Source organism: Danio rerio, chromosome 4, assembly GCF_049306965.1.
Source record: "Danio rerio strain Tuebingen ecotype United States chromosome 4, GRCz12tu, whole genome shotgun sequence".
NCBI classification, from domain to species: Eukaryota; Metazoa; Chordata; class Actinopteri; order Cypriniformes; family Danionidae; genus Danio; species Danio rerio.
Genome location: NC_133179.1, coordinates 41,695,341 through 41,721,972, shown reverse-complemented (window position 1 = coordinate 41,721,972; position 26,632 = coordinate 41,695,341). Strand labels below are relative to the sequence as shown.

Below are 26,632 nucleotides of genomic sequence, written 5' to 3'. Positions count from 1 at the left end.
CTTGCAAATAGAGTCGATCCTTAGTGTGAAGAGATCTCACGGGTTGGTGTATATTAATTAGCTCAGAAATATACTCAGGGGCCATGGAGGGATTTAAAAACATAGAGCAGTACTTTGTACTGAATTGGCAGCCAGTGTAGAAAAAACAGTACAGGTGTAATGTGCTCTCCTTTTCTGTGCCTGTTAAAAGCCTGGCAGCTGAGTTCTCCAATCTCTCATATCAGCCAAACAATTTAACAAAGCCTGAAGGGAGGATTGATCCTCAGATCTTTTGGGGAAGTAGATTTGAGAGTCAGCAGCATATAGATGGCAATTTATGCCATGCTTTTCAAAAAAATTCCCAATGGAAATAAGGAAAGGGAAAACAAAACTGGACCCAATATCGAGCCCTGCAGAACCCCCACACATTAACTGAATGACAAGAACAAGAGTTGCCCAAACTGACTGTTGTAGTTCTATACTTCAGATATGAAGAGAACCAGTTCAAGGCTAGACCCTGGATACCAGCGTGTTTTCTAAGATGATCAATGAGGATGTCATGATCCACTGTATCAAAAGCAGCAGTGAGATCCAATAATAGAAGAAGAACAAGGCTACCTGAACCAACCTCCAGCAGGACATCATTAAAAAACCCACTATAGAGTGGACTCTGTGCTATGACCAACTCTAAACTGACTGATATTTATCAAAAACATTATTAAACATGAAATCATTCAGCTGTACAGACACAATCCTCTCTAAAACCTTTGAGATAAAAGCCCTGATCCACAGGATCTGCCCTGGTTTACTGTCCAGTAGTCCCTGCCTTGGCAATCTTCCCAATGTCTTTTTATGACAGCTAAACACCATTAGCTATTGACCTACATGGTAGGAAAAACAACTGGTGTGTAAGTCAATGGTTACAGGTTTCAGCTTTCTTCAAATTATCTTCTTTTATGTTCAACAGGAGAAAACAAAGTTTTAGAAAGGTTTACATACATAAAGAGTGAGTAAGAATTAGTAAATTCACTTTTTGGGTAAACTATCCCTTTAACAACCACTGCCAAAACATGAATCTGAATGTTATTTAAAAAGCACTAAAACATTACATAATGAACAATTATTAATGTATTTTGAAGTTTAGTTGATATCAATATTGTTCATGTTCATTAACATGATGTCATGTCATTTCTTATTTTCATCCGCTTATCCATGGCCGGGTCGTAGGGGCAGCAGTCTTAGGAGAGAACCCTAGACTTTCCTCTCCCCAAACACTTGCACCAGCTCCTCCGGGTGGATCCTGAGGCATTCCCAGGCCAGCTAAGAGACATAGTCCCTCCAGCGTGTCCTGGGTCTTCGCCGAAACCTCCTCCCGGTGGGACAGATGCCCAAGCCTCTCAGTTGACTTCTGCTCTTCAGTGTTTGAACTCTCAGCAGTGAAAAGTAAACCACACTGAACTGAACTGAACTTCAACACAAAACTGAACTGACACTGTTTCAATGTACTATGATCTTCTATGTAAAGCTGCTTTGACGCAATCTACATTGTTAAAGTGCTATAGAAATAAAGATGAATTGAATTGTCGATGTGGAGGAGCAGTGGCTCTACTCTGAGCTCCTCCCATATGGCAGAGCTCCAGACCCTGTCTATAAGGGTGCGCTCTGCAACCCTGCGAAGCAAACTCATTTTGGCTGCTTGTATCCAAAATCTTGTCCTTTCGGTCATGACCTAAATCTCATGACCAATAACATAATATACTGTATTATTTAAATTCAGGAAATGTCTACTTCTTAGATTAAAGAAGGACGTTGACTTACAGAGCTCTTTTGGAGGTTTTGATGACTGCTGATAGTCTGATGAGACACTCGTCTGATCTCTGGAATTTCTGAAGCTCAAACTCCTCCAGCTCCTCCTCTGAGGTCAACAACACAAAGACCAGAGCAGACCACTGGGCAGGTGAAAGGCGAGCAGATGACAGACGTCCTCTACTGAGGTGAGACTGAATCTCTTTCAGCAGAGTTTGGTCGTTCAGTTCATTCAGACAGTAGAACAGATTGATGGATCTCTCTGGAGACAGATTCCCTTCAAGTTTCTGCTTGATGTAGGCAATTATTTCCTCTTTGCTCTGGTCTCTGTCATCCTGCTGTGTCAACAGGCCTCGTAAGAGTTGGTGATTACACTGGAGAGACAGACCGAGAAGGAAGCGAAGGTAAAGATCCAGATGTCCATTCTCACTTTCCAGAGCCTTGTCCACTGCAGTCTTCAGGAAATCTGTCATGACTTTATTTTTGCTTATCTGTAAAAACAATCCATGCTTCTTGTCTCTGTCTAGAATCAGATGTTGATAAAGGGCTGCAATGAACTCCTGAATGCTCAAGTGAAGAAAGCAGTACATGGTACCAAGAATGATTCCCGTCTCCTCCTTAAAGATCTGGGTACACATGCCTGAGTACACCGATGCCTTATAGACGTCAATGCCACAGTCTTTCAGATCGCTCTCATAGAAGATCACATTGTTTCTTTCCAGCTGCTGGAAGGCCAGTTTCCCCAGTGAAAGGATGAGCTTTGGATCCCAGGAGACATCTGCTGTGTTTTCTCCATCATACTTTCTTCTGCTCTGCTGGATCTGAAAGCGGAGAAAGTGTGTGTACATCTGTGTCAGAGTCTTGGAAGATTCCTGCAGTGTTTCAGCATGAGCCCTGTGTTTCAGTTTCAGTATGTTCTGGAGGACAGTGGCTGAAATCCAGCAGAAGACTGGGATGTGGCACATAATAAAGAGACTCTTTGACTGTTTAATGTGATCAATGATTTCTGTGGCCTGATTCTGATCTGTGAGTCTCTTTCTGAAGTACTCCTCCTTTTGGGCATCATTGAATCCTCGTATCTCTGTCAGCCGGTCGATACAGTCAGCAGGAATCTTACTGGCAGCTGCTGGTCTGCTGGTGATCCAGATGAGAGCAGAAGGAAGCAGATTTCCCTTGATGAGGTTCGTCAGGAGGACATCCAGAGAGACTGCTGAAGATACATCACGACACGTCTCATTACCAGCAAAGTTTAGAGGAAGACGACATTCATCCAATCCATCAAGGATGAACAGGACTTTGAATCGTGTGCTTCGTGTAAGGTTCAGTCCTTTAGTCTCTGGGAAAAACTGAGTTATGAGGTCTTTTAAACTTTGTCTTTCTTTCTCCTTTAAGTTCATCTCTCTGAATGGAAGAGGAAATATGAAGCTGATGTCTTGATTTTCTTTTCCTTCAGCCCAATCCAGAACAAACTTTTGCACAGAGACTGATTTCCCGATGCCAGCAACTCCTTTTGTCAGGACAGTTCTGATCTGCTCGTCTTGTTCAGCTGCTTTAAACAAATGTTTGCATTTAACCTGTATCTCTAGTGACTGATGACGTCTGGAAGCAGCTTCAATCTGTCTGATCTCATGTTCAGTGTTGACCTGTTCACTCGCACCCTGAGTGATGTAGACATCTGTGTAGATGTTATTCAGAAGTGTGGAGGCTCCTTGCTGAGCAATTCCTTCAAACACACTTTGATATTTCTTCTTCAGGCTACATTTAAAGTGATTAATGAAGAACAGCTCGCCTAAACACAGGAGCAAAGAAACTGATAGGTTTAGTCTTGACTTATTTGTAAGTGACAGTCTGACAGATTCTTGACAGAGGTCTTACCCTCAAGAGTGTCAGCAGCTTTATCTTGCTTCATCTCTCTCAGGAAAAAGAGTGTGAGATCAAGAGCTGCTTCTGTGATTCCACTTCTGTTCTCATTAAACTCCTTTATAAACTCTTGTCTGTTTTTGTGTTGTAAGATTTTCCTAAAGTTTTCCAATTGATTCTTCAGAAATCTGAACATTTTGCTCTCAAGATTCTATAATTGAAGAAAAGAGAAGATCACTGTTTGAATAAAACATTCATTAACATACAGTTGTACGTCCAAAAACTACTCAATAAAGAAAAAAAGACATTATAATATGAGTCTGTTTTCACGCTTGATTCTGATTGGCTGATAAACTTTGTATGGTATTGTTATTTTCAGATAAACACACAGCTAAAGCAGATTTGGCAGGTTTTGAGCACATGACAGTTCCATATCTCTACACTGAATGATTCCAGTTATTTCACAGTCAAACATCACATCAAAACACACAGAAAGCTTTGGATTTGTAAGAAACTAGTTTCACACACAGGAGAAGTTTGAGGACAAAAACCTGACAAATGTCTGGAACACAGCATGGCGGCTTTAGCTATGGGAACATCAGCATCCCAGCAAACAGATTTCAATTATTAAATTTATATTTATAATAAGTCAAATAGATGTTTAACAACAGCCCAAAACTAGACTAGTCTCTAGACAACTAGACAATCTCATGGACAACAAGCAATCCGGCTTTAAGAAAGGCCACTCAACTGAGACTGCCCTGCTCTCGGTCGTGGAGGATCTCAGATTGGCTAAAGCAGACTCAAAATCATCAGTCCTCATCTTGCTGGACTTATCAGCTGCTTTTGACACTGTCAACCACCAGATCCTGCTTTCTACGCTGGAGTCACTGGGCGTTGCGGGTACTGTTATACAATGGTTCAGATTAGAGATGCGCGGTTGGCGGTTATAGCCGCGGACTCCGCGGATAAACCGCGGATCGGGCGGATGACGTTACGAAAAAATAATATTTTAATTAAATTCGGGCGGGTGGCGGGCGGTTGTACTGTTTTTATATTCATAGCTGGCGCACCAACGAAAAAGCCTACTGACTTCACAGAATGGGAGGGGGAATCGGATACACTAATTCTGGATGAAGTGTACAGAAGTATTCCTCTACAAACTTCTGTATAGACGGATCAGCAGAGGAAAATCTACTTTCCTTTTGGGAGAAATAAGGCCAGGCATTCCCCCGACTACAGCACCTTTCCAAGAGAATTCTATGCATTTTAGCAACAAGTGCTGCGAGCGAGCGCTCCTTCAGTGCAGCAGGGCGCAGTGGCTATGCAGGCGCTCCCGTCTGAATCCTGACACAGATGCTATTTTATTCCTGCATTGTGCCAAGAAAAAATCAAACTAGACCTAAAGTCAGGCATATTAAACCAATTAGCCTATGTTATTTAGGCTACACATATGTTCAATATAAGCTTTTGAGTTCGGTCAGTTGATTTTACGTTCATATTGGTTTAGCCTATTCTATTCTAGACATGTTGGCCTCGCTTTGACGTTCCGAGGCTAAGGTTATTTTGCCAGAATTTCTTTGTCGCAAATTTAATGGCGTAGTAGCCTATTTCGTTATGCTTCAAGTTTGAGGGGAATGGGGGTGATCCTAAGTCCATGGTTATTGGGGCACTTGTCATACATGCACTTTAGCCTGGTCAGGTTCGCTCAAAGAGGGATGGCATATCTATTTTTCTAATTTAATTTCTAATTGTGGGGGTGACTGAGCCTACAAGGCTTAGGCACGATATGACGATTTTATTAAAAAATTTTCAACTGTTTGCCAAAGCATGCGACTATAGCCTATGCCTACATTAAGATATTTATGTTAATATTTTTTTTTACTGCCTGTTGTTTCTTTTGGCATATAAAATAGGTATTGTCTGATAGAGATATCAATAAAGGTTCATCTGTGTCGCAGAACTGTGTTGTTTCCGATTTCAGATCAATAACATCCACAGCAAAAAATAAAAAGTAGTCGAAAAACTGTGCCCATTTAATTAGATGTGCAAGGCAAGCAGGTACGTTTTTGGGGTTGCTATGGACAACTACAAATGTAAACATTATTAGGCTATAATGTAAATGACTTATTATTCTATCTATTTACAAAAAAATTAAGTGAAATAGGCATTTAGTAGTAGGCTAAATAGCAGCATGTTGAAATGATGCGTCAATGCGTTTTCTATTAGGCTACAATAAAAAAAAAAAAAAGTTGTACAGTACAGTGCGTTTAATTTAGGCTATTTATTTATTTTTGTCCCTGTGCGCCGATTGGAGACGGAGTTTACTGCTGATATTCTGAGAGCTCGGGTGGTTCTCATTTCTTATTTGTGCATCCTCGTTTCCTTTCCTTGCTTTCTTTCCTCGTGTTTCCACCCCACCGGGATAACGTTACGAGGGAAGGACGCAAAAAGACTGAAGGACCGAGGAATCGAACCAAGTGAAAAGACACTTCCTCGTATCTTTAGCGTAACTTCAAAGCGTCGTCAATTAATGACTTGCACGTTTGGATTAATTGCATGTCTACATTAAAGTCATTCTATAATGATCAATAAAGAAACATTCATTTAATAAAAAAAAGGAATAAGCCATTCAAATAAAGAGCCCAATCAGAAGATGGCGGGCGGGTGCGGTTTTAAAAATTGGTCAAAAATGTTACTGCGGATGGATGGCGGACGGATGATGAATTTTGTCATGCGGTTGCGGATGAAATAATAGCCCATCCGCGCATCTCTAGTTCAGATCTTACCTCTCTGACAGGTCATTCAGGGTGTCTTGGAGAGGAGAAGTGTCCAACCTACAGCATCTAAACACTGGGGTACCTCAAGGCTCTGTTCTTGGGCCACTTCACTTCTCCATCTACACGTCATCTCTAGGACCAGTCATCCAGAGACATGGATTCTCCTACCACTGCTGTGCTGATGATACCCAGCTATACCTCTCTTTTCTTCCTGATGATCCCTCGGTTCCAGCTCGCATCTCAGCCTGCCTGTTGGACATTTCACACTGGATGAATGTCGGGTTTTTTTGTGACTTCTCTGTCTCCCTCTTGTGTATTATTATTTGTATGCAGTTTCACCTGTTATAATTGTTGATTTATTTCTGTTCAATAAATCCTTTGAACTTCTCCCTTGCGCTTGGGTCTCCATATTTCCTGACAGAATTAACAAGCCAACCATGGACCCAGCGAAAGAGTCTCCAATCCGCTCTGTGGTCGAACATCAAGGAGCGATGTTGGGCAGACACGCCGAAGAGCTCAGCGCTGCAAGACACGCTGTAGAGAGCCTGGCCGCGCAAGTAGCGGACCTATCCAGTCAAATTCACACGCTACGTCACAACCCGGGATCCCCACAGCCGGCCCGCCTTTCCTCAGAGCCGAGGGTCAATAATCCATCCACTTACGCGGGTGAGCCAACACAGTGCCGTGCTTTTTCAACCCAATGTGAGGTTGTGTTTACCCTGCAGCCCTATACGTATGCTGAGGATCGAGCCCGTGTCGCATACGTCATCTCTCTCCTGTCGGGCAGAGCGAGGAAATGGGGAACCTCTTTGTGGGAAGCCGAGTCGGAGATTTGTACTCACTTTGACGCCTTTAAAGAAGAGATGCTTGAGGTCTTTGATCGTTCGGTTCATGGTCGGGAAGCATCACGTCTTCTATCCACTCTCCGCCAGGGTCACCGCCCCGTAACCGATTATGCGATTGAGTTTTGCACCCTCTCCACTACTTGCGGGTAAAACGAAGCCGCCTTTTCTGCTCGCTTCCTGGATGGGTTGAGCGCTCTGTTAAAGGATGAACTCTACGCTCACGATCTTCCCGCTGACCTGGACTCTCTGATTGAGCTCTCCATCCGGATGGACAAGCGCCTGGCGATGCGTAGACGCGCTCGCTTTCCACACACTGACGTCAGAGGGGTTTCCTCAGCGCAGGACTCCAAACCTCTCGAGAGGCGCGCTTCCTCCTCAGTTCCCATGGAGGTGGGAGGGGTTCACCTGTCTCCCTCCGAGAGACAACGGAGGTTCTGGGCATCTTTTCTCCATGTGCCCAGTAAAAGCCAACACTCGCCAGTGAGTCGGGACCTCATGGTGAACGCTTCTACACAGTCCCCTAACGCTCCGACTAGGACCTTGTTACCTATTACACCTTGCTGGGAGGGGTCCTCAGTTTCCTGCTCTGCGCTGCTGGATTCCGGCGCGGAGGAAAGTTTCATAGATGAGTCTTTTGCTGCAAAACATAAAGTTCCACTCCAGCCTCTTAGGGACCCGCCCACTGTGTATGCCCTAAATGGCCATGTCTTGTCTAGAGTATTTCACTCAACCTTTCCAGTGAGTTTACATGTTTCTGGCAATCATCGAGAGCCTTTAACCTTTTTTGTTATTTGTTCCCCTTCTACACCTATAGTTTTGGGCCATTCTTGGCTAGTTAAACATAATCTTCAAATAGACTGGATTAAGGGATCTATTGTCTCATGGAATCTGTTCTGTCATGCAAATTGTCTTGTATCTGCTGTGTCTCCCGTCTCCTTTCCCTCTGTGTTACAGGAGGAGCCTGTAGATTTATCAGGTGTTCCTGAAGTTTACCACGATCTGCGAGCGGTCTTCAGTAAGTCCCGGGCCGAAGCTCTTCCTCCTCAAAGACCATATGACTGCAGTATTGATCTCCTCCCAGGTACCACTCCTCCTCGGGGATGTCTCTTCGCCTTATCCGCACCCGAGAGAGAGGCGCTCGATAAATATTTATCCGAGTCTCTAGCCGCGGGTACTATAGTTCCGTCATCCTCTCCAGCCAGTGCTGGTTTCTTTTTTGTCAAAAAGAAAGATGGCTCTTAACGCCCATGCATTGACTACTGCGGACTTAATGAGATCACTATTAAGAACAAGTACCCATTACCGCTTATGTCGACTGCCTTCGATATCCCTCAAGGGGCTCGCATTTTCACCAAATTAGACTTGCGCAATACTTATCACCTTGTGCGAATTAAGGCTGGAGACGAGTGGAAATCGGCGTTTAATACACCCTTCGGTCACTTTGAATACCGGGTTCTTCCCTTCGGGCTGGTAAACGCTCCCGCTGTATTTCAGGCACTCATAAATGACGTACTTCGTGATATGCTCAATATTTTTGTCTTCGTCTATTTAGATGACATCCTCATTTTTTTGCCAGATTTGCCTACTCACATCCAGCATGTACGCCGTGTGCTCCAACGTCTGTTGGAGAACCGTCTTTTCATCGAGTCAGAAAAGTGTGATTTTCATACTCGCTCTGTCCCATTTCTCGGGTATATAATCTTGGATAAGGGCGTTATTATGGACCCCGCTAAGCTTCGCGGCGTTACGGATTAGCCCGAGTCTTGCGTCGCTCTCAAGCGTTTCTCAGGATTTTCCAACTTTTATTCGTAACTTTAGCCAGATCACTGCTCCTCTCACGGCACTTACATCGGCCAAAACTCGTTAAGAATGGTCTGATTCTGCACAACAGGCGTTCGACCGTCTCAAAAGGATGTTCGCATCCGCCCCTATTCTCATCACCCCTGATCCCGAGAGACAATTCATAGTGGAGGTTGACGCCTCCGATGTAGGTGTAGGCGCCGTACTTTCCCAGCGCTCCGCGGAAGATAAAAAGGTTCACCCGTGCGCTTTCTTTTCGCATCGTCTCACTCCGGCTGAGCGCAACTATGATGTCGGTAATCTCGAACTTCTGCCATCCGTCTCGCGCCCGGAGAATGGTGTCACTGGCTTGAGGGTGCCTCTATCCCGTTTATTGTATGGACGGATCACCGCAACCTTCAATATATTCGATCTGTGAAAAGGCTTAACGCACGTCAAGCTCGTTGGGCACTATTTTTTAATCGGTTCAATTTCACCATTTCTTATCGCCCGGGCACCAAGAATATCAAACCGAATGCACTCTCCCGTCAATTTGCGGTTTTAGAAAATAAACCTCTCTCCGAACCCATCATACCTGTTGATATGGTAGTAGGGGCCGTATCCTGGGGTATCGAGAACTCACACCCAAGCTCCTCGTAACTGTCCATCGGGTAAGCTCTTTGTCACCAGACCTTTACGCGCTGCTGTCCTCCGTTGGGGACACACTTCTAAATTAACGGCTCATCCAGGCATTAGGAGGACGTTAACGGGTCTATGGGCATTAACCCGGGTCTAACGGGTTAACGGGCAGTAACGGGTCTCCCCCCGTCAAAAGGCAATACCGTTATTCTCACTGTCGTTGATCGCTTTTCTAAAGCGGCCCACTTTACCGTTGCCCAAACTCCCTTCCACCCGTGGTACAGCGCAAGTTATTATTAACAACGTGTTCAGAATTCACGGGTTACCTGTTGATGTTCTATCCCAGTGGTTCCCAACCTGGGTCCAGAGTTCACAAGGGGGGCGCGGGAGAGGATAAGTGTTGAGGTAGAAAAAAGCATAAAAATGCTCCACTATTATATAGGGCTGTACAATTAATCGAAAATCCGATTTCAAACGATTATAAAAAAAAGCATTAATCGAGATAAATGATTATTGCCTCATATACCGCCACCTTTCCAGTTGTACACTGTTGGTCTTAAAAGCGCGAACGAGCGCGTGCTTATGTGTGTGTGCAGCACGCACACGCAGCCAGAAGCATTCGCTCTCATTCGCACACTGAGACGAGCAGAGGAGCGCAGACATCTAAAGTCATTAACGTGAGCGCTTTAACGGTCAAATAGGTGTCAAAACACGATGTTTAGTGATTATTTATATTAACCATCATTTGTGTAATAAACGAGTTGAGGATCAAAAGACACGTGAAAGAGAAACTAAAGAGACAGCGAGAAATATTCCTGCTGCCGCCTGTTTTAATGATTATTAATCAAACAACGAGAAAATCCCTCACTAGTCTTGACTGAAGGACTGCTGTGTTTTTCTTACAGTGAATATGCTTAAAGCACAGTTTGTTTAATATTTTTGTTCTATTGTATTTATTTCTCTTTCCTTTGCAGGGTGGAAAATAACTGTATGTATACACTTGAAGTCAGAATTATTAGCCCTCCTGAATATTAGCAACCCTTTTCCTCCCAATTTCTGTTTCATGGAAAGAAGTTTTTTTTTTTTTACTTATTTCTGAACATAATAGTTTTAATATCTCATTTCTAATTACTGATTTCTTTTATCTTTGCTATGATGACAGGTCAAAATACAAGCATTCAGATTAAAGTGCAATTCAAAGGCTTAATTAGGGTAATAAGGCAAGTCATTGTATAACAGTAGTTTTTTATGCAGACAATCAAAAATATTTATTGCTTAAGGGGGCTAATAATATTGACCTTAAATTGGTTTCAAAATATTTAAACCTGCTTTTATTCTAGCTAAAATAAAACAAATAAGCCTAGAAGAAAAAATATTATAGGAAATACTGTAAAAAAATTCCTTGTTCTGTTAAACATAATTTGGGAAATATTTATAAAAAATAAAAATAAAAAAATTCTCAAGAGCGCTAATAATATTGACTTTAACTGATAATCGTTTTGAATAATCGTGATTACAATTATGACCAAAATAATCGTGATTATGATTTTTCACAAAATCGAGCAGCCCTACTATTATATATGTATTTTTAAGTACAAAAAAAAAAAAAAAAAATATATATATATATATATATATATATATATATATATATATATATATATATATATATATATATATCAAAACACATGCTTAAAATTACAACATAATAGTAAAAATAATTAAAATGAATAACTTTAAATAATTATTTAAATTTAGCTCACTCACGCAATGTGCTTGTCAATGTGTCGTAAAGGCAAAATCAAAACAAAATCGGCAAAGAAACGTAAATGCAGGGATTCTTTATAGGCGAAGAAAAAGATTAGACAGTATGACAAAGCCTACCTAAATTTTGGTTTTATTGATGGCCAAGACAAGTTAAAACTGATTAATTTATATTTTCTATACATATTATATATCAATATTTCACAAACACACACATACAGTATATATATATATATATATATATATTGTGACGAGCGTCCCAAAGGATCATCAGCGTCGCCCAGGAAACTAAGGAAAAACACCTGCAAGCCCTCAACTCAGACTGATCGGCCCCAGCTGCAGCCCATCAGCCGGCTTGCATTTAAACTGCAGCAACACAGCAGAACGGGGAGAAGTCTCTCCAGGAGAACAAGCACTAACTCGCTCTCTCTCTATTTTCCCAGACAGCAGCTGAGAACCTACCGGAACCACAGAGGCACTTCAATAATCCACTGTCACACTGGGAAAGGAGCACAAAGAGCACACAAGCCACCAACCTAAATTCACCACTGGAAGAACCTTTTGTAAATAAACCACCCTCCGGGGCACTTATATGAGCTCTCACTTGTTGTGTGATTCTTCTCCCCGTGACATCTGGTGGAGAATGCGGGCAATTACAGAGAAGAATCACAGATAAGCGATCTCCTACCCCACACCATAATTATTATTAGGAGTATTTATAAAAAAAAAAATAAAAAAAAATAAATTTTTTTTTTTTTTTTTTTTTTTCCAGTTTTGGTGATTCATTAGTGTGGCTCCTACAATTTATTTAGTTATTTATTTAGAATTATATTTATTTATTTTGGTTGCTTTTCTCTATAATCTTCAGGTGAACGGCCCCCGGTCCCCTCCCAGTATGGAAGAGATTCTCCAACGTCTCACTGAGGTTAGCATCCGCCAACAACAAATTGTGGAGCACCTTGCCACACGCCAAGGCAATACTGAGCAGGAACTCGCTGCTTTCCATGCCGCTGCCGCCCAAAGCATTCCGCTACCAGACCCCCGTGCCCAGGCCACAAAAATACTGCCAAAGCTCACTCCTTACGATGACGTGGAAGCTTTTCTGCAAATGTTTGAAAACACAGCCCATCGTGAAGGATGGCCACCCGAGGACTGGGCTCAGGTGTTGGCCCCCCTGTTAACCGGCGAGGCCCAACGTGCTTACTTCTCTCTCCCTACGGCCTCAGCAGAGAGGTATTCAGATGTAAAGAGAGAAATCCTGAGCCGGTTGGGATTGTCCTCAATCTGTGCAGCCCAGGGTTTCTTTGAATGGGAGTATAAACCCCGAGCACCAGCCCGTGCCCAGATAGCAGAACTCACACGATTGGCACACCACTGGTTGTTGGAGGGCAGTCCCACAGCGGAACAGGTAGCGGAACGTGTGATTGTGGATCGCGTGCTTCGAGCTCTCCCTCGCTCACACCGACGGGCGGTCGGTATGAGGAACCCCGTAACCTCACTGGACCTGGTGGAGGCCATCGAATTGGCGGATGCAACCCAACAACGTGATGGAGGGGAGCGGATGGTGCCGTTCCCCCGGAGGGTGGTCCAGGAGCGACGCACACCAGAGGGTCCCTCACGACCAGTCAACAGGCCAGCAGCACCCTCTCCACGAGATGAGCCTATGCCATCTGCGGATCCCCCGCAGCCTGGGCGAGGATGGTTGGCAGGCTGTATTGTTCACAGTGACCCACCATATGGAGCTCCTGAGGCCGACATCAAGGTCAATGGAAAACCGCTTCGGGCCCTTCTTGACTCAGGCAGTGCAGTAAGTCTGGTTCAAACTCATCTCCTACCCCCACGTAGAAACACAAAAACATTCCTTCCCATCACCTGTGTCCATGGGGACACCCGACAAGTTCCGGCTCGACGGGTGACAATCTCTGCAGCCCCGGGGGCTTGGTCTATTGAGGTGGGACTTGTGGAGGACCTCCCGGTCCCAGCCCTTATCGGAAGAGACTGGCCGGGGTTTGACCGCCTGCTTGCGACCACAATGCAGCCTGCCAGCCTTCAAGTAAGCCGCCGAAGATGGAGAGCCAGCCGAGGACCTCATCAGCGGCCTGCACTGGTAGCCACAGACAGCGGGAGAGACGGTAAGCCCCCTCCCCAATCTTCTAATCTGTTCTATGATGTGTTCCAGCAGGTAACGGGAGGGGGCTCCTTTGCTAAGGAACAACGGGATGATGACCGGCTGAAACATTGTTGGACCCAGGTGCGTGTCATTGAGGGCCAAGACACTCAACCATCACCCCATCCTCTCCCGCACTTTGTAGTTCAAAATGGCCTGTTGTACTGCGTCGCACAGCGAAGGGGGGAGGTGAAACAGCTACTTGTGGTGCCCCGTGCCAAGACAGAAACTGTGATGGACCTGGCTCACTCCCACCCGATGGCCGGTCACCTTGGAGTTGAGAACACCACACAGCGGATCCGGGATCGCTTCCACTGGCCGGGTCTGGAAGCTGATATAAAACGATTCTGTCAAGCCTGCCCCACCTGCCAGGTGACCTCGCCCAGAAAGCCTCCCCCTAGCCCGCTGATCCCATTACCCATCATTGAGGTGCCCTTTGAGCGAATCGGGATGGACCTGGTTGGGCCGTTGCCAAAGTCGGCCCGGGGACATGAGCATATTCTGGTGATCGTTGATTATGCCACCCGGTATCCAGAAGCAATCCCCCTCAGGAAAGCCACTTCTAAAGCCATTGCCCAGGAGCTCTTCCTCCTGTCAAGCCGGGTCGGTATCCCAGCAGAGATATTGACTGACCAGGGTACCCCCTTTATGTCTCGGTTAATGGCTGACCTCTGCCGACTACTGAAGGTGAAGCAGTTAAGGACCACAGTGTACCACCCACAGACAGATGGGTTGGTCGAACGATTCAACCAAACGCTAAAACAAATGCTAAGGAAAGTAGTGGCTGAAGACAAACGTGACTGGGATCTCATGCTGCCCTATGTCCTCTTCGGCATACGAGAAGTGCCCCAGTCCTCAACTGGCTTCACCCCCTTCGAACTCCTTTTTGGCCGTCAGCCCCGGGGCCTTCTAGATGTGGCTAAGGAAGCCTGGGAGCAGCAGCCGGCAGCCCATCGGTCCATAGTTGAGCATGTGAGACAGATGAGGGAGAAGATCGACCGGGTCATGCCGTTAGTCCGGGAGCATCTGGTCAAAGCCCAACAAGCCCAACAGCGCCACTATGACCGGGCAGCCCAACCACGGGAGTTCCAGCCCGGAGATCGAGTGATGGTCCTGATCCCGAATGCTGCCTGCAAGTTTCTTGCCACCTGGCAAGGCCCCTTCACCATTCTGGAAAAAATTGGGCCAGTCACATATCGGGTGAGGCAACCTGGAAAAAGAAGAGCTGACCAACTGTATCACATCAATCTTCTAAAAAAATGGGTGGGTACCAGGGACCAACTCGCAGCCCTCGCCACCTCCGATCCCGTGGTTGTAGATGTCAACCCTCACCTCTCGGCTATCCAAAAGGGAGAGCTCCATCACCTGGTCAGTCAGTTCTCTGATGTGTTCTCAGTACTCCCGGGTTGGACGAACATTATCAAGCATGATATCCACACTCCAGCTGGCAACATCATTCGACAACGGCCTTACCGGGTCCCTGAAGCTCGTCGGCAGGCTATTGAAGAGGAAGTAGAACAAATGCTGAAGTTAGGGGTGATTGAGCCGTCACGCAGTCCATGGTCCAGCCCAATCGTAATGGTACCAAAGTCTGACGGCACTCTCCGCTTCTGCAATGACTTCCGAAGGCTCAATGAGATCTCAGAGTTTGACGGATATCCCATGCCTCGGGTGGATGAGCTGCTGGATCGCCTGGGAAGGGCCCGGTACATCTCAACCCTGGACCTAACCAAAGGTTATTGGCAAGTACCCCTATCTGAGGAAGCCAAAGCCAAGACCGCCTTCTCTACCCCTAGTGGCCACTGGCAATACCGGACCCTTCCCTTCGGCCTGCATGGAGCTCCCGCCACCTTCCAGCGGCTCATGGATATTGTCCTTCGCCCTCACCAAGCCTATGCTGCCGCATACCTGGATGATGTTGTCATTCATTCTGAGACATGGGAAGACCATCTAGATCGCCTGCGGAGAGTGCTGTCAGAACTCAGAAGGGCTGGACTCACCGCCAACCCCCGCAAATGCCACCTTGCGCTCCATGAAGCCAAATATCTGGGTTTTCGGGTGGGACGAGGGCTAATCCAGCCCCAAGAAAAGAAGGTGGAAGCAATTCGTAATGCACCAAAGCCGGAAACAAAAACCCAGGTACGAGCCTTTTTGGGGTTGGCGGGATATTATCGATGCTTCATACCTAACTTTGCCTCTCTAGCCGCCCCCCTTACAGACCTGACCAGGAAGGGGCAGCCTGAGAAGATCTGTTGGACGACTGCTGCAGAAGAGGCACTACACAAAGTAAAAATGGCACTGACATCTGAGCCAGTTCTTCGGGCCCCGGACTTCGCCTGCCCCTTCCTGCTGCAAACTGATGCTTCGGACACAGGACTAGGAGCAGTCCTGTCCCAGATACAGGAAGGTGAGGAACACCCAATCTTGTATATTAGCAGGAAGCTGCTCCCAGCCGAGAAGAACTACGCAACAGTGGAGAAAGAAGCTCTGGCCATAAAATGGGCAGTTCTGGAGCTGCGATATTACCTCCTGGGCCGCAGCTTTACCCTTGTCACTGACCACGCTCCCCTACAATGGATGGCCCGGGCCAAAGATACTAACGCCAGGGTGACTCGGTGGTTCCTCGCTCTCCAGGACTTCCATTTTGTGGTACGTCATCGGGCTGGAGCCGCTAACGCCAATGCAGATGGCCTCTCTCGGGTCTGGGCAGCTTTTGCAGGTCTGTCAGGGGTCATTCCCCTCCCAACCCCTAAATTACCCCTACTGGCTCACATCACCCCTCGGACCAGGACGACGCTTAGGGGGGGGGAATGTGACGAGCGTCCCAAAGGATCATCAGCGTCGCCCAGGAAACTAAGGAAAAACACCTGCAAGCCCTCAACTCAGACTGATCGGCCCCAGCTGCAGCCCATCAGCCGGCTTGCATTTAAACTGCAGCAACACAGCAGAACGGGGAGAAGTCTCTCCAGGAGAACAAGCACTAACTCGCTCTCTCTCTATTTTCCCAGACAGCAGCTGAGAACCTACCGGAACCACAGAGGCACTTCAATAATCCACTGTCACACTGGGAAAGGAGCACAAAGAGCACACAAGCCACCAACCTAAATTCACCACTGGAAGAACCTTTTGTAAATAAACCACCCTCCGGGGCACTTATATGAGCTCTCACTTGTTGTGTGATTCTTCTCCCCGTGACAATATATATATATATATATATATATTAAGGGTGGAGCCGAACCCGAATATGGTATTCGGAAAGGCACGAATAGCGTGTTTTTACAAATACTTGATTCGAACAAATACTTGAAAAATTATTTGTATTCGGGAGCAAGAAAAGCACTATATCAAAAAGCAGCGTTTCCTCATGAGCACAGTGCATGTCCGCATGAGTGAGAAAGAGAGAGAGAGAGAGAGAGAGAGAGAGAGAGAGACAAAACGCGCCAAAGCACGAAACTGAAAGCGAGACGTGACTTTTAAGTGGTTGTTTCATATGGATTTATTAATCATTCTTACTGTTCATTGATCGCAAACTGCCGTAGTTTATTAAAGACGCAAACCTCTCACTGCACGTCAGCGGACCCCAGGTTGGGAACCACTGGGATAGAACATCAACAAGTAACCCGTGAATTCTGAACACGTTGTTAATAATAACTTGCGCTGTTTCACGGGTGGAAGGGAGTTTGGGCAACGGTAAAGTGGGCCGCTTTAGAAAAGCGATCAACGACAGTGAGAATAACGGTATTGCCTTTTGACGGGGGGAGACCCGTTACTGCCCGTTAACCCGTTAGACCCGGGTTAATGCCCATAGACCCGTTAACGTCCTCCTAATGCCTGGATGAGCCGTTAATTTAGAAGTGTGTCCCCAACGGAGGACAGCAGCGCGTAAAGGTCTGGTGACAAAGAGCTTACCCGATGGACAGTTACGAGGAGCTTGGGTGTGAGTTCTCGATACAACTAGAGAACTCTCCACTGTGCTACTGGGTGAGAGCGTATGGCAAGCCGTTTTAGCATTTAAACCTTGTTCGGACTATCCATAAATATATTTAGAGATATCTCTAATTATATTTTGACTTGTCATAATTATAATTCGACTAGTCAGATTGGAAATATCTGCAAACATATTTTGATAGGCTAGTCATATTCCTCCATTGACTTCCATTGAAAAATATTTGCAGATATCTCTAAATAAGTTGACTAGTCACAATTGTAATTAGAGATATCTCCAAATGAATTTTGACTAGTCAAAAATCCAATTTAAGATATCTACAACTGTAATTAGACTTTTAGTAAATTAATTAGAGATATCTTCAAATATATTTGTAAATATCTCTAAATATGATAAATTAAAGATATCTCTAAATGTATTATGACTAGTAAAAACTCAGAGATATCAATTACAATTGTTACTAGTCAAAATTCATCTGATTTCGTACTAGTACAATTGTAATTGCAGATATGTCTAATTGTCATTCTGAGTAGTGGAATTATAATTATGACTAGTTAAAATATAATTAGAGATATCTCTAATATATTTATGGAGTCAAAACAAAGATTTAAATGCTAAAAAGGCTTGCCATAGAGAGCGCTTCTCACTGAACAGAGCACCGCGCAACCTTCTATGTAATGTATTATCACATGCACTAAAAGCATCCTAAAAGCATCAACACAGCCACATTCTGCCCCAGCAAGTCAGTTTCAAACATAAAAAAAACAAACAAACAAACTTTGTGTCTTTTTTTGTGGCTGGCAGATGATAATAGCAGGGCTGTATCTTTTAGTATTATATAGAATACTTTTGTTCTGCCAGATCTCCCGGGCAGGGTTTTATTTAGATTTATTTAGTTAATATTAGTTTTTGGAATTCTGTCCATTGGAAAGAAGTTCTTTCAGAAGAAGAACAGTTTTTTGAAGTATTATTTGTTTTTATTCTGTCTATTCAGTGTCCTTCAACAAGAACGGTGGTGGTGGTGGGGTTCATAATATTCACAATGGTATTTTATTAGTTGTTGGTTTAACCATGGATGAGATAATGGCTTCTATGTTATTTTCTTTTCAATGACATTTCTTATCACATGTTCAAAAACAACAGCCAATATTGCATATCTATAATTTATATAATGGGTATAATTAAACAATACTTTCACTATAACGTAAATTAGAAGTGTAATAGAAAATATATATATTTTTGCGCCATTTTAAATTTTACTCGAATACAAATACAAATACAAATACTTTTCCCCCCTCAACAAATACAAATACCGGCTGCTCCGCACATCCCTAATATATATATATATATATATATATATATATATATATATATATATATATATATATATATATATATATATATATAGTACATATGGGTGTGTGTGCGTGTATTTAAATGGGGGGGGGCTCCAATGTTTGTATATGTTCATGGGGGGGCCCCTAAGAAAAAGGTTGGGAACCACTGTTCTATCCGAATGCGGTTCGCAATTCACATCACAATTCTGGAGAGAGTTTTGCAGACAAGTTTGGGGCCTCTGTTAGTCTATCGTCAGGGTATCATCCCCAGACTAATGGCCAGACCGAAAGAGCTAATCAAGATCTAGGCCGAATACTTCGTTGTCTTGCCGCTCGTAACCCCTCTTCGTGGTGTGAACAATTGCCGTGGGCTGAGTACGTGCATAATTCGCTACCGTCCTCGTCTACCAGTTTATCACCATTTTCTTGTTGTCTCGGTTATCAACCGCCTCTTTTCCCTACTCAGGAAATAGAGACCGCTGTTCCTTCGGTTCAAGCGTTTATACAACGCTGTTGGCGCACTTGGGAGAGTACGGTGTCCGCACTCCGCTGCTCCGGTGAACGTATTCGACGCTCTGCCAATCGCCGCCGCACTCATGCCCCTCGTTACGTCTGTGGGCAAAAGGTTTGGCTTTCCACTCGTAATCTTCCCCTTAAAGCCCCGTCACGTAAATTGGTACCTCGCTTTATTGGTCCGTTCACTATCAATAAGATCATTAATCCAGCAGCTATCCGTCTTAAACTACCATCCTATTTGCAACGCATCCACCCAGTTTTTCATGTATCCTGTATCAAACCCGTTTTTCACTCTTCCTATAGTTTCCCTCCCTCCCCCTCTCCCCCCATTGTCGTCGATAGTCCCCCTATCTACAAGGTACGGAGGTTGCTTGATGTAAGGCGCCCGGGTCGTGGTCAGCAGTTTCTGGTTGATTGGGAGGGATATGGTCCTGAGGAGAGAAGCTGGATACCGTCTCGGGACATCCTGGACTGCTCGCTCATCGATGACTTCCTTCGCTCTCGCCAGTCTTTCTCCTCTGGTGCGCCAGGAGGCGCTTCTTGAGAGGGGGGAATACTGTCAGGGTTTTTTGTGACTTCTCTGTCTCCCTCTTGTGTATTATTATTTGTATGCAGTTTCACCTGTTATCAATTTGCTTGTTTCCCCATCCCCATTCCTCTCACCTGTTCTCCCTGATTATTGTAGCTATTTAGTCTCCCCTTCTCCCTCATTCTGTGCTTGTTAATTTATTCTGTGTTCTAAGAGCTACGTGTGCAACTGGTTCTCTCTGTTCAAGATATCTACACATTTACTATCCGTCTCGTCTAGTCCTGCGTTGTTTATTCTACCACTTATCATCCGTTCACCTGTGCTCTGGCTCACCTCTGCTCTGCCCACAGTCCACGATCGGGTGAGGTCTCATCTTCTCGGCTCCCTGAGGTCTGTCCCTACTTTTCTACTGCTAACCCAAGAGGGTCTTTTGAGTTTGATCAGTCCTACAACGCCCAGAGGAGGGTCGATTTCAGACTGCCTGTGTTATTTTGGAGTGACTGTTTTCTTACTGCCCAGGAGTTCAGAATTGTTGATTTATTTCTGTTCAATTAATCCTTTGAACTTCTCCCTTGCGCTTGGGTCTCCATATTTCCTGACAATGAAAGATCATCATCTTCAGCTGAACCTCGCAAAAACGGAAATGCATGTAGTTTCTGCCAACCCGACTCTACACCATAACTTTTCAATCCAGATGGATGGGGCAACCATTACTGCATCCAAAATGGTGAAAAGCCTTGGAGTAACGATTGATGACCAACTAAACTTCTCTGATCACATTTCTAGAACTGCTCGATTGTGCAGATTCGCACTCTATAACATCAGAAAGATCCGAACCTTCTTATCTGAACATGCAGCTCAACTCCTTGTTCAAGCTCTTGTTCTCTCCAAACTGGATTACTGCAACTCTCTACTAGCTGGGCTTCCAGCTAACTCTATCAAGCCTCTTCAACTGCTCCAGAACGCAGCAGCACGAGTGGTCTTCAATGAACCTAAACGAGCACATGTCACTCCGCTACTCATCCGTTTGCACTGGCTGCCAGTTGCTGCTTGCATCAAATTCAAAGCTCTGATGTTTGCCTACAAAGTGACTTCTGGCTTTGCTCCTTCTTATCTGCTCTCACTTCTGCAGATCTATGTGCCCTTCACAAACTTGCGTTCTGTGAATGAACGTCGCCTCGTGGTTCCATCCCAAAGAGGGAAGAAATCACTTTCCTTGTCCTCATCTGTAAGTGGCTTTGGATAAAAGCGTCTGCTAAATGACTAAATGTAAATGTAGTCATCAGATATGCAGCAGTGTGAATCTGTCTAATCTGTGTATTTGATGTCTAGTCTAGTTCTGGACTATAGTAAGATGTTTATTAGATTTTTAGGTTTATAAGCTTAAATTTAGCTTTTTTTTGGTCTGGCTATCATTGTTCAGACATCTATTAAAAATTGCAGAATAATCCACTCTGGTCTGTTGAATTATTAGAAAATAATACACGCTAAATGTGTAATGGCGACTTTACGTGCATCACAGGAGTGAACAATTTTTGAGTAATTTAATGAACTACAGTCAATTATTCCTCACTTGACAAATACTTCTTAATTCTTAACATCTTTAATTACGTCAAAAATAACAGTTACAAATGAAATGTGTTGCAGAAGCAGGATATTTTCCAGTAAACATTTTGTGTGTTATATTTACAATTAAAATATGAATCTAAATGAGTTTTTCCTACCTGGAAGATCCACTGGAGATTGTCTGAATAAGAAACTAAATCTGCCACTAGGTGTCTGTAAATGAGTCAAAGTCATTGAGTCATTCACAAAACTGATTTATTCAGAAACAATTATCTTTACTGAATTGTTGGTTCACAATAATATGCCTGAAACAATCCATGTGTGATCAATAATGTGAAACACAATATACCTTCTGGCAGATGATGGTGTTTTCTCTCTGAGGTCTGGAGAAGGACCACCTTTTGAGCAGTCACTCTTCAGAGACACAGAGCTGGACACACGTGATCCTGATCTCACACTGAACACACAAACACACCAGTGGAATAAACTGCAGGAGATACTTCAGTCTCCTTTAAAGGTGTATTAAAACTGAGAGAAAACAAAATCACTGGAAAAAAAAAAAAAAAAACATTTCACACCCGGCACAAAACTAGCACAAAGTAACTCTTAGCTCAAGGTCAGGCTGATCAGGTCTGTTAAACAGATTAGACTTACAGTGCGTACAGAAAGTATTCAGACCCACTCTTTGTTCTATTGCAGCCATTTGCTAAAATCATTTAAGTTCATTGTTTCCTCATTAATGTCCACACAGCAGCCCATACTGACAGAATAACACTGAACTGTAGACGTTTTTGAAGATTTATTAATAAAGAAAAGCTGAAATATCACATGGTTCAGACTCTTTGCTGTGAGCTCAGCTGCTGTCCATTTCTTCTGATCCTCCTTGAGATGGTTCTTCACCGTCAGTTGAGTCCAGCTGTGTTTGATTACACTGATTGGACTTGATTAAAGCCACACACCTGTATATATAAGAGCTTACAGCTCACAATGCATCTCAGAGCCAATGAGAATCATGAGGTCAGAGGAACTGCCTGAAGAGCTCAGAGACTGAATTGTGGCAAGGCACAGATCTGGCCAAGGGTACAGAAACATTTCTGCTGCAATAAAGGTTTCTAAGAGCACAGTGGCCCCACAATCCTTTAATAGAAGATGTGTGGGACGACCAAACATTTTCTAGAACTGGCGAAACTGAGCTGTCAATAGATCTGTCAAATGCTCTGATCCACTGATTTACAACAAAATAAATGTAAAGGTATTGAAGCTTCATGAAGCAGCGCTCCAAAATCAGCCATCAGCTCTGTTTACTGGAGTACTCTTGTGGATTAGCGGTGTGTTACTCGTTCATGTACATTCAGAGCATGTTTCGCTGGTTTGTGTTTTAATCTTCTGTGTTTATTGTTAGCTGTCTGGATATTGGATTACTCTTTGTGGATTACTCTTGATTATGATTGATTGCTTCTGTTTTGTCCCCTTGCCTGTCTAAAAGATACTCTGAATAAGAAACTAAAACCATCACTAGGTGTCTGTAAATGTCTTAATTCACCAAAAGTCATTGAGTCATTTGATTCATCCAAACAACTGATTCATTTACTAATGACTCTATTTTCTGGATTGTTGGTTCACAATAACATGTTCAATACAGTCCATGTGTGACCAATAATGTAAAACACTAAATACCTTTTGACTGATGATGGTGTTTTCTCTCTGAAGTTTGGAGGACGACCATCTTTTGAGTGGTCACTCTTCAGAGACACAGAGCTGGACACACGTGATCCTGATCTCACACTGAACACACAAACACACCAGAGGAATAAACTGCAGGACAAACTTCAGTCTCATTTACAAGAGATTATCAGACAAATATGAGTTTGTTCAGTTTAATTCAGCACAGACTAATAGTTGACTGAAGATCTGTCTGTTGCCATGTTGAAATAATGGTGTAAAAACAAAGTCAATACCTGTGTTTCTCTGAGAGAGAGTCCTTTACTCGCTCCTCTGCCATACTGCAGCTAAAACACCAATGCAGACATTAGCAGAGCTTTCAGGAAACAATCATACATACATACATACATACATATATATATATATATATATATATATATATATATATATATATATATATATATATATATATATATATATATATATATAGTCCTTAACATGAATGTAGTTGGTTTAACCCTGATCTGACATCTCAGCTGTTTCACATTTGATTTAAGGTAAATGCATGTTATATAGAGTTTATCAAGAGAAGTTCAGGTTCAGCCAATTGTTGATTTAGTGAGTATTAAAATGTCTCTCTACTAAAGAGGCTATTCGGTTAATGAGTTACTCTGACGGTCAAAGGTTAAATGCAGTGTTGTTTAAGGATCGTCAGCTTGTTGTTTTTCAGCAGCTTTTCTTCCTGTTCAACTGAAGGTCGTGGTTCTGAATGTTTAGAGTTATATTTAATGCTGAATTATTGGACACTATTGAGTCAGTCTGATATAGAAGAGAACAAACACTTTAAAGGGATTAAAAATAAAGCTTTTAGACAGTGTTTAAATGAGCGTGTTTGACTCAGTGTTTAATCTGTGTTTGAGGATTTGATCTTCAGGATCAGACATTTAAATCACACTCACACATATAAACCCTTCATCATCTCCACAAACCAGCGTAATGTAGAAGTGTTAAACTCACATGCAGAAGTACAGACGCTCTTGTGCAGCAGGAACACATTCTGAGCTCTTTGACTCCTTCACTTCAATAAAACACACCTATGTGATCTACAGGTATATCCTGAAATATTATTGGCTCCACAGAGTGACACTGACATGAATATTCATGAGATTCTTCAGACTGTATGTGTGTTCTGAAGTCAACACACAAACCACTGGAGCTGAAGATACCTGTGCAGTTTCTCTGAGCACGAGTGTGTTAAAGGAAGTATTTAAGAATTTAGAGAAGGTATTTAAGATGAAATCTGAGAGGTTTCTGAAGAATAGTTTGAAAAATGTTAAACCTATAAATAAGATTACAGATTTCTATATAAATGAGTACACCTCATACAGATCTCTCTGTTATTTTATTATTATTATTATTATTACTATTTTCTATAGGATGCATTAATATTCAATGAGTGTGTTTATACAATAGATTACTCAGTACCAAAGGCAAAACTGGAACTAACTGAACAAAATAACTGAAGATCACAGTGAAGAAAAACAGCTCACACAAATGAATAATGTTGAAACAGAGGAAAAATCAAGAAAACCATTAAACAGTATTACATTCAGTTAAAATGTTGTAGTTTGTCATTTACTTATTCTTTGCAACACATAATTTGAATGTACATGTATTATCTGTCTATTTCTGAAGGTGTTTTCAAACTCTTATTTTAATAGTCTATACTCACTATCAGGCACGTGCACACATAGGGCTCAACCTGTGCAGTGCACATGCCCTTTTTAGTCTTGGATAGAAAGTGCCCTTCCAAAATGATCAAAAGTGCCCCCGTGACGCGACACACCCTCCGTCCCGCCCTTCAGTAGGCGCGCAACAACACCGCTCTTGAGTACGCACGCTCAACCCCACCCCCCACCCCCGCTGTACAGTACGCGCGCAACAACAACAACCCCCTCTACCTCACAAAAGCCACAAAATGATGGTGGATGAGGATGACTCAAGAAAAACACAATTTTATTCAACAAAAAGTTGAATGTTTAAAATTGAACATTAAATTAAAAGTTTAAAGTATGTATAAATACATAAGTAAATGCAAAACACAACAACAAATATGCCACCTAACCCAGCAACAATAACTTAACTGCTTCAATTTTTGGTAGTTTTTTTTGCAGAAATATCACGCTATTTGCCTTTTCTGGCAAAATACGACACCTTTCCTGACTTATTGCATGGCCTGCACAGGAAAAAACCCCTCTCAGAAGGTGTAGATGAGGCCTGCACACAAAGGTATGTGTTTGAAAGAGCAGACAATATGGGAAGACTGTCCCTCTTTCCCCACCACTAAGCTACAGGGTCTTGTCCTGATGAGATTGAAGGTAGACCTTGGTAGATTGTAATCTCATTATGGGCCTGTTCAGCTACGGTGACGGGATCACTTCTTGATGTTGCCTTAAGTAATTCTCAGTCCTCATTCTCAAACAGCTCTTCCAGGGCTGACTTCTTGGCACATATCTTGTGATATGGAGACTGGCAAAAAGAGACAAACTTAACTTGTTTCAAAATGTATTTATTTTATATATAAATATATATATATATATATATATATATATATATATATATATATATATATATATATATATATATATATATATAAGCATTTCAATACTACTTACATGTTCCTCTGTATTCAGTGACTCATCCTCCTGATTGTCATCCAATCTATCTTCAGATTCTTCCTCAAAGTTGTGCTCCATTAGAAGCTGGAGAAATGATGTCGCACATAATAACAGCAATACTTTGTTGTAGAAACTGTAACATAGCATAGATGACAAACTAATTAATGTTTTATAGTTAAATTATTTGATATGCCTTTCTTTTTTATAAGCATAAGCACTTAATGAAAATGAAAAATAACTGATATCGTTTCTCCAGATCTTCCCAGACTTTCACTTTCAAACTGATGAACATAGTCTCCTCTTCAGCCAATTTAAAATGCTCCTCCAGCTTAGCCAGTATGGGAAGATTTTGGCCACATGTGGGAGACTTCTCACTGGATACACAGAGGGTTAAGGTGTACAAAAGCTTCATGTTTTTAATAAAATCCTCTGCTTTCTGAAAGTCATCATTTGTGAGTCTTTCCAGTCTGAGGCACAAAATAAAATATTAAGATAAGAATAATTTATTTGTTTATTTGGCAGGGACGTGTACATTTATTAGCATTTCTGCCAATGCACCAGAATTAGCCCGAAGGCTATTTTTACTGTTATCACTATTTTACTAAAAACTACTTTTACTGTTCATTGTTTCATAACCATGAACTGATCTTTTTTTTTCTATCACTTGTCTTTCTCCATTGTCTTCCTGAGTCGTTGGTCAAGTGATGCTGCCTGGATGGTACTGCTCTAAAAATCTTTCCACCATCAAGAATAGGGAGTTCCAGCGTGTTTTGAAATCCAGA

At 43.1% G+C, this 26,632-nt stretch overlaps 1 protein-coding gene across 2 annotated transcripts in view; it reads right to left on the bottom strand.

The window, feature by feature from the left end:
* The window catches only part of LOC108183675 (NACHT, LRR and PYD domains-containing protein 3), a 34,847-nt gene extending 11,282 nt beyond the window's left edge, over positions 1-23,565 (bottom strand). For both annotated transcript variants that reach the window (XM_068219912.2, XM_073947356.1), the window contains exons 1-6: positions 23,469-23,565; positions 23,188-23,295; positions 21,860-21,967; positions 21,669-21,723; positions 3,661-3,856; positions 1,798-3,574 (exon numbers count right to left, since the gene is read on the bottom strand). In XM_068219912.2, the coding sequence (XP_068076013.1) occupies positions 1,798-3,574; positions 3,661-3,856; positions 21,669-21,723; positions 21,860-21,967; positions 23,188-23,295; positions 23,469-23,512 (2,288 nt within the window). In that variant the 5' untranslated portion in view covers positions 23,513-23,565. The remainder of the gene's footprint in view (positions 1-1,797; positions 3,575-3,660; positions 3,857-21,668; positions 21,724-21,859; positions 21,968-23,187; positions 23,296-23,468) is intronic.
* Between the last annotated feature and the right edge of the window lie 3,067 nt (positions 23,566-26,632).